The sequence below is a fragment of the Rhea americana genome, unplaced genomic scaffold (genome assembly GCF_003343005.1).
Source record: "Rhea americana isolate MKP2758 unplaced genomic scaffold, rheAme1 scaffold_135, whole genome shotgun sequence".
Classification (NCBI taxonomy): Eukaryota; Metazoa; Chordata; class Aves; order Rheiformes; family Rheidae; genus Rhea; species Rhea americana.
The window spans coordinates 566,036-577,917 of record NW_028185428.1 but is presented as its reverse complement, the minus strand read 5'-3'; the positions used below and the strand labels follow the sequence as shown (position 1 = coordinate 577,917).

At 37.6% G+C, this 11,882-nt stretch overlaps 1 protein-coding gene across 4 annotated transcripts in view; it reads right to left on the bottom strand.

The window, feature by feature from the left end:
- CSNK1A1 (casein kinase 1 alpha 1) overlaps positions 1-11,882 on the bottom strand; it is a 37,499-nt gene that overhangs the window by 9,535 nt on the left and 16,082 nt on the right. For 2 of the 4 annotated variants that reach the window (XM_085298053.1, XM_085298054.1), the window contains exons 4-9: positions 11,592-11,690; positions 9,061-9,144; positions 5,534-5,673; positions 2,880-2,958; positions 1,780-1,854; positions 444-550 (exon numbers count right to left, since the gene is read on the bottom strand). In XM_085298053.1, coding sequence (XP_085154179.1) covers positions 444-550; positions 1,780-1,854; positions 2,880-2,958; positions 5,534-5,673; positions 9,061-9,144; positions 11,592-11,690 — 584 coding nt within the window. The remainder of the gene's footprint in view (positions 1-443; positions 551-1,779; positions 1,855-2,879; positions 2,959-5,533; positions 5,674-9,060; positions 9,145-11,591; positions 11,691-11,882) is intronic. The other 2 variants (XM_085298056.1, XM_085298057.1) reach the window with 1 other exon arrangement.

Genomic DNA, 11,882 nt, shown 5'->3' with positions numbered 1-11,882 from the left:
TTGGAGTTCTGTTCTCATTTCTTTAACAAGCACAAGAAACAGCACAATTACTCTTCACTGAAATCAATCTCCTGAGTTACTTCTAGTCCCATCACCAATCTCCAAACATAAAAAGCTTCCAACACTTCTATGAAGGGATCAATTTCTTAATCCACTTGCAACAGAATTTGAAGTGTGGGCTCAAACATCTGGCATTAATGGTCAGATCACGCAACTCAAACAGGAGAATCTTTTCCTCCATACTTAACATTGCATAGTATTTCTCTGGTCTTCTGACTAGTAATTTGGAGTCATTTTTCAAACTCAAATGCAAAGAAAATCGCAGAAGAACTCCTTACACCACACACATATAGATCAGCTTTTTACAGTGTAAGTTCTACAAAACAGTCACTAACTAGTACAGCACTGAAAAATTTCGATATTTCTCTACTTAAGAGACTGACCTGAAGAGAATACGGAATAATTGCCTCAGATACATGTAATCTGGTGCTTCTTCAAAGCGCAGGCCACGACAGTAGTTCAGATACATGGCAAATTCTGCAGGGAATCCCTGTAAATTAACAGCATTAATCAAGCCGTGACTCGCAACAAAAACCTTTACRATCCTACAGAAAAGGCAGGCAAAAAAAGCTGTATCCCATACATAATTGCAAATAAAATTGTATGAAGATTCAAATCTAAAAATTCCACTTTGCCTGTAGTTATTCACTTCTCTTCAGAAAGTGAATTTCATCACCAGGTTCCCAGGTACACATTCCTTTCCTTCTTGATTGACAGAACTGTTAGCTGGTATGTTTTGCTTTACTCATTCTACTTAAACTTAAATATTATYAACTAGGTTACTGAAATGAGTCACAGAAGTCTTTTAAAGATTCGACTTCATGCATTTTCTTGATTATCTATTTAAATATACTAGAAGTAAGGATAGTTGCCACTATTAACTGTGAGGACTGAAAACATGAAAAACTCTTTCAAAGATTCCCTGGTTAATGTATTTGCACATTTACTGCTATATTAAGCCCCACCCTTTAGTAGCTAATAGTTTGTGCATAAGCTAATGCTATACAACAAGAAAGAAACCAAAAGGTGGAACAATTTTGTGATTTGGAAGAAGTCATCTCACCGTAAGGGTGTATAAACACTGATGACTGGAAAGTATGATCCTTAGTGCTTGCTATGCGATGTGGTTCCACCACCACCTGTTCCCAAGGACCTTTGGCAACTAGCATATAGTAGCTACAGCTTTCAAGAGACAGAAGAAATCCTTTGAAGACCTAAAGGATAGCACTGAGAAACTGCTATTCTGCAACACGGCTTTAAAGATTACGTGAGATCCAATTCTACTACACCTTCTGCTCCAGATATAGAAGACAACCTGAAGAATCTTAAAGAGGCAGCAACAAGCATGTATAAACAAGCTATATAACTCTGCCTTGGTTTTATTTATCCAGAGCGCACAGAAGTAAAACATTCACAACAATTCTAAGAAACAAATAAGCCCCCATTTAAAAAACTTGTAAGCATGCAGAGCAGACAGTCAGCAGGAACTGGTATGATGGCAGCATGAAATGTTCTAAAAAAATGGCAGAGGATGCATGCCCTGTAACACATATTCACATTCTTGTTGGGTGGCCGAAACTCAGGAAGTCCATGACTATCATAAAAACATCATTCAGCAGCAAATGCAGTACAAGACTATCTAATACACTGGCTCTTTTTTAAAAACACCAAAGGAAAGAACTTSCATTTTGCTGCATGACATCACTCGGAAACTCTTACCTTACACAAAACCTCAACAGGAGTGGACATTTTCTTTTCACTAATCTTTTCATACTTCTGCTTCTTTGTTGCAGCCTGTGGAACATGTAGGTCACAATATAAGAGATATTGTGCAACACCGGATTAACAGTAGCAAAAACAGCAACAACAAAAAACCCAAAACAAAAAAAATAAAAATCCCTTGGTCAACCAGAAGCATTTTACATGAAATCTCCAAGTCCCACACGCTTACTGCAAAGAGAATGAAGGTCAATCTGGTATTAAGATTTGGACACAGTTTAATACCATTTGTTGCACTCTAATGCTTCCATCACATGGCACAGCTCGTGTAGTTCTAGCTGCTGCTTTTGTCCATTAAATAGACCAGACTTGCATATCTGTTTGCCAAAGTTCTACTAATTCCCACTCAGTACGCTATTCAAGTGCTGCCTGTGTGTTTCAGTAAGCAGCYATTACATTCATTTGCAGCTGAAGAGTTCTAGTGTTTCACAAGCTGCTTGCCTATTTAAAAGTCTTAGATCTGCAGCTGCAACACCATCTGAGTTACACAACTCCCACATGGAGGAAGAAAAGCAATTACAAGATGGAAATAAACCACTGAAGTCCATATAATAGAAATAAGAAGCCTGCCATATTTGTACTTGGTTACCACACATGATAATACTTGAAACAACTGTCTCAGCTAGTCATCATTCAGTCTAGTTTGTGGCATGGCTGAAGATACCACTACAGCTTAACTTGTTACACATGAGACTCTATGCTTTCTGCAGCACTAAAAACGTTATTTTCCACTTCCTAAAGACGGCCTCAGCCTAGGGCAGGAGAACAATAACTTTGCAAGAATGACGTAAGCTATTGTTTAGCATAAAATTTAAGAGACTTAAACAATACACATTTTTGCCTCCTGCACAATAAACAGAGGGAACTTTTCTTTTACATTCTATAAATACTGTGCCTTAGAAAAAGCTGCTTTGTGTAAGTGCTGTAGATCTGCATACAACAACCTATGCAGATCAGCAGTGAAGTATGATTCTCAAATCTTAAAAAAAATAAACAAACAAAAAAGGAGGATTTTAAAGAAAAAAGGCAACATAACCTACCTTTAATCCTTGCCAAGGCAGACTGGTTCTGTTAAAGTACATCAATACATAGCCTAGAGACTCCATGTCATCTCGACGACTGTAAAAAGGTAAGTACAACCCCTGAATTACAAATTTCAGCATTTCATACTTTTTCCCAAGCAGTGTGAACATTGCAAAGTGAAAAACGAGAATTATGGAACAAAAATTAAAAACAATTTTGGGGCTAAGAAAGTCTTTTTAATACAACTAGCACATCTGGAAGTTTAGGATACCACTGGCATACATGTAACAAGTCACCAAAACCAGAAGTCTCTTCTCATCCTGCAAGCAAGTCAGTAGGTGTTATGCGTGGTCAAGTTTCCTCTATCTGCAGTTACATTTTAATACTTGAGGAAGCATACAACTTTGGAAAAATACAGGAAAAAATGAAGTATTCAGTATCTTTTTAATTTATCTAAGTAGCTTGGATACATAATCYAATGAATTCCTTGGTACACACATTTAAGAGATGTGCAATGTTACTTCCTTAACTTCTTTAAGGAAAATGAAAATCTTTGGTCTTCTTTACAGATCTTTCCCTAAACCTTGCTTCAGTCAGAGACCAATATTGAACATATAGCCTCAAAACAGCAGTGTATTTTACAAAAGGCACAATTTCATTCTTCCCTCAATTTATTTTGTTAAACAATAATCTCAAATATCTCTATGCTTTTTTAGAAGACAACTGGTATTTAGAAGGGAATATACATCAATCAGACATGCTGCTTTGCCTTCCTTCCGGAAGGACTCRGTTTCAAAGGAGTTTGGGAACTTCAGATGTTAGGGATTCATAGGCTTCATGGAGAATCTGCATGCAGACTCTCGTCTGAAGAGCTTCAAACATTTTCTGTACTGCGTATGCTCTAGATTCATCTCTAGATTCATGCTTCAGTCATATCATCACTGTAATACTTTGCTACACAGTTTTCGTTATTTCTAAGTCTAGTACAGTTTACTGGAGCAGGGAGGAATGTTCCATAATTGTTTCCTTCCAGCAAAGTTGCCTCTCCCCAGCTATAATAGAGTCAGATTTTCCCTCTGACTGCCCCTCTACTGTTGATACCTATTTTACGTGAGACAAAAATAATGTAATCTGTTTTTCTCCTCCCGATTCCCTTACCCAAAAACCTGTCAGGTTTTATTACTGCTTTGCCACCCAAGGAGGATCTGCAGGAAAAGTACTTAGATGATGGCAGAAAATACTACACCTCCCCACCCCAACAAGAAACAAAAGGCTGAGAGGGTGGAGTACAAACAGGATTATACATAAGGCCGAGAGCAAAATGAGACTTTTGCGCGCAATCTAAAGGAACCTGAATAGGTCTGCTACCTCCAGAGCTTCATATTAGAAGATACTTCGCATTACACCAAGCCAATATAACCAACCACTAGTTACTGCCAAAAAGTGCCTGTCTACTCCCCCGACCTAAATCTTGTACAAGCTTCCTGACCTTTCAGGGGGCCAGTTCAGGAAGCTAACCCAATAGGAAAATCAACTCAGTTCCCTAAGCCAGTTCGCCATGAGAACAAACAAGTACTAGCTGTGCACTGGAGACAAGAAAGAGAAGAGGGGTTCATTCCTCTTGAGAGCAGCAAGCTATTAGGTCATCTTAGCTGTAACATGAAACCACAGCCAAGGTCAAAGGGGTGAAAAATGACAGTAAATAAGACCACAAGCTCCAGCCTGCAGAACTTGCTAGTTCCATTACACTTGCAGATTTTAATCATCAACAGAATCCAGTGAACCAGTTCAGAGCCATGGCCTACAATTACATTTTCAGCAAAGGTAAGTAGTGGATTCASCAGGCATAAAGGCATTAATAGATTCCATCCACCACTCAGTTCATTCTTTTACTGTTTAAACACATAATTTTGTGGTAGAAAGTACAAAATTCAATTTTGAAACCTTTTTTAGAAATGCTACATTTGAGTATATACTGGTAAAAGTGAATTTCAGGAGTTGGAAGACAGGATGATAGTCTCCATTACTAAGACAAGAAACAGAGAATTTCACAAACAGTGACTCAGGAATAGCTGCCATTACATATGAGAAGTTTAAGTAAACAATTTAAGAAAAGCACTAACAGCTGAAACATCCTGCCATAGAACTTCAGGCCCAGCTTCTCTTGATTAAAAGAACATTACTTGTTTGCTTCACTGCTTGCTTCTAGACAGTTTAGTGACTTTTAACATGGACCACGCTCTATTTCTAATTACATCAGAACTCCCAGTGTCACCAGATAGGACACTGGATTCCTAACTGAATCTAAAAACAAGAGTGCTTTGCAGTTCCCTCCCTTCATTGTAAGGGTCCAGTACAGCTATTTCACTACAAGAAAAGCTTAAGGTCTACAATACGCACGTGCTTACTCCAAAAATTACACCTACCATTTGTTTTACCTGACCCACATATCAAGTAAGCTTAATGACATTGATAATAATGAACAATAAATCGAGTTAAGGAACCTTAAGAAAATTGAAGCAAAGAGGAAATATGCTACATTTTAAAGTCCAAAATATTTTTAAGTTGTATATTCTGTTAAAGTCAGGCGCTAGAAATTAGTTTAGAAACTTCAGAATCTTACAAGATCTTACAACCTCCAAGAACACAGCAGCAATCTCCTTAAACTCACCTCTGTTCAATGCCAAGATGTGCATTGATACTGGCATATCGAGCTGTGCCAGTGAGATTTTTGTCTTCTCTGTATGGTATGTGTTGCCTTGTCCTGTTGTCCCGGTACTTTTTGGCCAAACCAAAGTCAATAAGGAATAACTTCAAGAGAAATGAAAATAGATTAATTTCCACATAATAAAAAATTCCAACCTCCTTTACTAGGTATTAGCTATAATTTCAGACAACCACACAATGTAAGAGCCTACAGTTTAGATGAAGCAAAGTAACACTGCAGAGTGTCAACTAGCAACTTCAGAATCTTAATACTGAATTAGTTCAAGCCTTTCTCAATCCAGTGGAATAGATTAGATTGTGCTACTCAATACCTGTAGCTTAGTTCTAAACTATTTTGTGTTACTACTGTAGTCTGTATCACTATCTCAGTAACTACAATGCACAATTTAGGAAGGGAATTAACGTGCAAAAGTACACTTCACAAAAACCCACTCACACTGAAGCAGTTTACACATACAGGTAGTTAATGGCAGCTCAGCAACTAAATGCAAATGATGCGCGATACTTCTCTACTTAACTGTAAAGAACATAGGCCATTCTGCAGAGTATAAGGCCAAAAACTTCAATAGCAAACAAGACACTTTGCTTTCAATCATATGCTCATTTTAAGACTACCAGTACACTATCACAACAGCACAAAACTCTTGTCAATTTTATTAATAAAACAGAGCCAGGAAGCTGGAGCCTGGTATATGGAATCCAATTTAGTTTTCCAATAACCAAGCTTGCATAAAGATTTGGTATTTAGCAACTACAGAGCATGTGCTAATTAGTGTGCTAACAGTCAGCCTATCTACAAAGGTTAATATAGATTTTACCTTCTTGTGACAAGATTTCAGGACTAGGCAACAAAAGCTAAGGCAGAAGTACATAAAGAAGCATTTCAAGTTCTAGTGATCCATCTTCAAGCTACATATCATCAAGCAGAATGTCTGATTCCATTGCTGGGATTAATGCTACAGGATCAGGACTACAATCCATATAAATTAATGAATACTGGTAAGGCAGCTATTGGGGAATAGGGGAGGGCAGGTGATGAGAATACAAGGTTAAGAACTTCTCTAAAAAACTATTCAGTATCACCTTAAACATGATTCCAGAACAGAAAATAAGACTTTAAATGCAAACAAGTAACAGAGACTGACTTGCAGGCGAATCTGGAGACAGAAGAAAGGCTCATTTGGGCACACTAGAACTGCTGTGAACCACAAAGTGCTGCCTGACAAGGAAGTATTATAAAGATACTGAAGAACTGAAGATTCCTGAAGTGCACAGTAGCTATTTTTTAGAATAGCAGGTTGAAGCTTTTTTTAATAAAAACTTCAGTAGTCTAGAAATAAAAAAAAAATAAAAGATTTCTCAACCCACAGATGTCAGAGCAGAAAACCCTGAGTTGAAATTTTGCCACAATTTCTATGCAAACACAAAGCATGGTTCTTCCATATTTGCTTTGCACAAGTTGTTCTACTGAAAGTCACCCCACTTCTCGTTCAATGCTTTGAACAGGCGGATGTCAAAAAAGTTTGTCTCCTATGCTGGTCAGACAGCAGTCTGGGAAGGCAGAGGGTTGGGGGGAGGTAATGGGGGGTTGTTTTCTTTGTACCACCCAATACAGCTACCACTAGAGGCAAGTATTCACTTAGCGAGCAAGAACGTGTTTTCAAAGCTACCAGGAAATTAGTTATTTTGATAATGAACGCCTAAAGCAGATAAAGCTTGTATGAGTTTACTATACAGCAAATACAACTGTCCTAGAAGCAAAACTTGAGATGAAGTTCTCAATTCCCTATTTTCCTCATTAAATCTTTGTAATCTGCTGACAGCCTCCAACGTGCAGTTTGCAATAAGTACTCTTGCAGGACCTCTGCCAATTCGTTTAAGCAAAACGTTATGCCTTGAGCTTTGAGGGGAGTGGGAGAGGGCAGAGAGGGTGGAAATCAAACACTACGCACATAGTCAGAATATTTTCACTGCGCAAGAAGTTACAAACACTTTAAAGAACTTGAAGTCTTTACTTGCTTTCTGTAATCCTGGGAATCTTTCCATCATTAATGACATCAAGGGTCAAAGTCACAGATCTAGAATCTATAGTTAACATTGAAAGCATCCCTCTAACAYATAAACACTTAGCATCCAACCCTTAAATTTACTTGGTACATGGCACTCTGAAGAGTTAAAGGCAAACGATGCTCTGCCTCTTCCACAGCTATTACAAGTGTAACATTTTAGACCTGCACAAGGAATTTTTGTACATTCAAGATRTCTGAGAAGGGCCTTTAAAAAAAAAAGAATCTACTGAGCAATGCAGTCTTGTTTTTCACTAGTCAAGTAACTGGATATTACTTTATGGCACTGAACCCGCCAATGAATTTTACTTTGTTCCTTAGCTTAGGCTTATTCTTTATTTCCTGCTCTAGATGGGCAGGAGTTAAAGGAATATGATCACTTTGAAAGAAGTTAAATTGGAAGATATAAATCTGATTAGAATGAGCACAGAATCGACCGATACCAGCCAGAACTGACACGTAAGTATTTCCACAGGTAACCTCATACCACCATACCACTGTCTGTTGCATGATCAGCAGGAAACTGGAGAAGTGGAGCAAGATTTCTGCCAAGAGCAACTAGGAAAGTAGATCAAAGTTTCTGTCTCAACTGGTAAGTAAGTTTGAGAGGCAGACAACACAAGTCTGTCAGTTTGCACACAGCACAGCTAACCGTCCGGGATTTATTGTTGTGGAAAGCTACTAACTGATTTCATGGACAAACTCCCGAGCTATGATTTGTACTCAGTGATCTCCAGCTCTCCTAGAGGAAACTGGCATATGTCTTCATTTCTTTACAATCCATCTTCTTCTCTTAAAGGAGTCAGTTCTACACTTAACTTTACAAGATAAGCTTGTGCTTATCCAAGACACAACATTTTGGAGTTCTCATTTTGATCAACTGCGCTTATAAAATAAGAGAATTCTCAAACAGTTAGAAACCTCATGAACAAAACCTGTTTGGGGAAAGAGCTCAACTGAAGTGATAGCAGAATTTCTCCATGCGCATTCAAAGACAGTGCAGGAACCCTACAGGAAGCCAAGTAGACAGCCCTACTCAAAGCCCTGCTACTTTTCTGGAATGGCATGTCTACTCCTTTAATACATGGAACAGATTGCCTTTGAATTTTGCCTTTGCGTTTTTAAAGACAAAAATAAAACCTGCTTCTGCATTTGAAATCAAGCACACACATTTTTCCCTTTTAAAATCAAGTTTAGAAATAACTTCAAACTTCAAAATTTAAATGAGTGCCACAGGGAAACATCTTAGTAATGTCACATGTTTGCCAAGTATGTCTGAATAATGCCAACATAAGAGGTGCTTTTGCAAAGTCTACATTCTCCAGAAAGAAAAGAAAAAAAAAACAAAACAAAAAATAAAGCACATGAACTTGGGGTTGAGGTTGGAATAGGAGACAGTTCAGACCTGGTTTAATCCTGAGAAAGATGGGTCCTGAGAAGTACTAACAGTCATGCTTCTTTTCCTCTTCCCCACTGGAGATTCTAAACACTGAACAAACAATAGAGGGTGGCAGTGCATCAAACAGTATTGCTTACATTGCAACAATGGCCGGCGCAGACAGGCAACACCGAGGCGTTCGAGAAAGAACAGGGTAGCCAAATGCCATCCTTCTTCCACCAAGCACTGTAGTTTTCCAAAAGCTACGTTTTTTGTTTGTTTGTTTGTTTTAAGGAGGAAATTTGAAAGATGTGGCAAGATAAATTTCAACTGCGAGCCACTTCAAAATGACACTGCCTTGAATAGGGATAGCAATGGTGACATTTGGCTCTATTGAAAAAGGAAATTGGAGTTGTGCTTACAAAAGCATCCTTTGGTTCCACAAACTGCCCTTCCCCCAAAAGACATTAGAAAAAGTAAATCTTCAGTAAGGAAGAGGTAGAAGGCATTTAGTCACCTTAAAGTTTACTTTCATAAGCATGCAGGGCTTATTTCTATCAGAGTTGAAAATTTAACTTTTGTAGTGGGAGCAAAATCTCTCCCATTCATCAAATTAAAAATTTGAAAAAAATCAATTAATTTTGTCTTTGTTTTTAAAATGTAACTGATAGGAAGCTACTGGAACAAGATTACCATGCTATTCTAGTCTTTGTGGCTGATCTATCCTTAAGCAGTGTGTGGACAGCTTTAAAAAACAAAAAACCAAAAACCCAGCAACAACCACTCCAAACTACACTTAACTACAAAAAGAAATAAAATAAATACTGCATGGTGCCAAGTGTTACCTACATAAAGCATCTATTAGTTCCAAACTAAAGCAACCTATTTCTCATTTTGCATAACCAAATGTGTAAACCAATCAATTTGCACTTTTGTCAAGAATCTCCCTCATCTCTTAAACCTTGCATCAGTTAGCGAAGCCCGAGCTCAAAGAAAGTGTTTCAGTGCATCACTGTGTGACTCCCTAACTAATTTACGAATGGAAGAAACTGGAAAAATCATTGTTTACAGGTAATTTTGGTTTTCCATTTCAGCTGATGCAAATCTAACATGTTCCTCTACTAAAATAAGTAGAGCAGCATTTTCTAGGCCATTATTCCACATCAAGACAAAACAAAGTGCAGCAATGCTAACACAAGTAGAGAAAAATGGCCCAAAAAAGAATACTTGGAAATTACATGCTAAAACTAGGAAAAAAWTCGAATTTTCTAATTGCACTGGTAAGTCATGCCAGAAAATTAAGGAGCCTAAATGCTCAACACAGCAGAGAAAAATAGAGCTCTACAGAGTGAAAGTATGAAACTTTGGAACAAGTAAAGTCTAATAGCAACAGCATTACATGAAAACTACCTCTTCTTTGTACTGTTACAAACTTTTCCAACATAGTTAAAACTAAACATTGAGTGTATTGCACCTCTTCAGGTAAGAGCATAATCTCATGTTAATCAAGCTTTCCCCTTCTAATGTTCATGGCCCTGAAGTTGGCATTCATACAGGCAAACAAAGGTAAACATTTTAAATACTAGTAGTGCCTAAAGACCATAGACATTCTCTGATGGCATATAGAGAACATAAGTGGGAATCTTGCTTCCAATAAACAGCTTGATCATGTGCATTTGTCCTTAAGTTAATTTCTGTTAAGTAGCATGCTTAATGCATTGCCAATGCTGCCTGTCTGCCCGAGCTCAACACACAAATTGCAAGATTAAGCATTTCACTCAAGAGAACTAAAAATAAAAAAAAAAGAAAAAAAAAAGAAAAACAGTATTTTTCTATGTAAGGTTTTCAACTGGAAACATGCACTTCTGCCTAAGTTTACCCATTCAAACAAATTTAATGACCTCAGCACCWCCCCCTCCCACTATTCTTCACATCAAAGTTCACTGAGAGCAGTTTTTGTTGTACAACATATTCAGCTACTCTACACTTTACAGTTTTCCATCAATATATTTGCACAAATTCATTTATTTATACAGGCAATGATTTATCTATGTATTGACTGTTAGTCATATCCACAATTCTCATGGCTGAAGACCATTCAGTCACTGCAAGCTTTAATGCCCTGATGACTGATAGCTCAGGAGCTCCCATGCTGGCACAAATTCTTTTCATCCCAGGAAGTCAGGCCCAAAGTCAAAGTTAAATTTAACATGAAAGGAAAAAAAAGAAATGCTGTTACAGTGGTTATCTCAATAATGAAATACCACCATCGAGAAAAGTAGCCAGGTATTCTCAAGGCTTAGTTTTATAACCTTGTTGCAAGCCTAGAAACCATCTTGCAGTCAAGTCCATCCCACAGGGTGAGAGAGACACCCACATGTATACCACTGCATTTAGCAGTGGACACAGGGAAATCCAAGTTCTTGCACAAAAGAATTATGGCTTTAGCATCCAAAACATCAATTCAGCAATGAGTTTTCTTAAAAGCTATGCAGCTAGAATAAAGTCTATCACAGTCACTCTCTTCAAATCATTCAAGCAAAAAGCATTAGACTAACCTTATTACAGTGACGCCCAATACCCATTAGGAAGTTATCTGGTTTAATGTCTCTGTGTATAAAATTCTTTGTGTGAACATACTCAATTCTACTGATCATCTGTAAAAAAAAAAAAGAACGAACAGTTAGGATTTCAACAACAGCAATACAATTCACTTAAGCTTGAAATAAAGCATTACTTTCTAGTGCTGTTTTTCTCTTCGACTTAAGCCTAGAAGTTTATTAACCAAGTGATGACAAGATGCCTGTTAAAGGAAAACCAAGTCTTTTCTTAGACTGTTCAAAGAAATG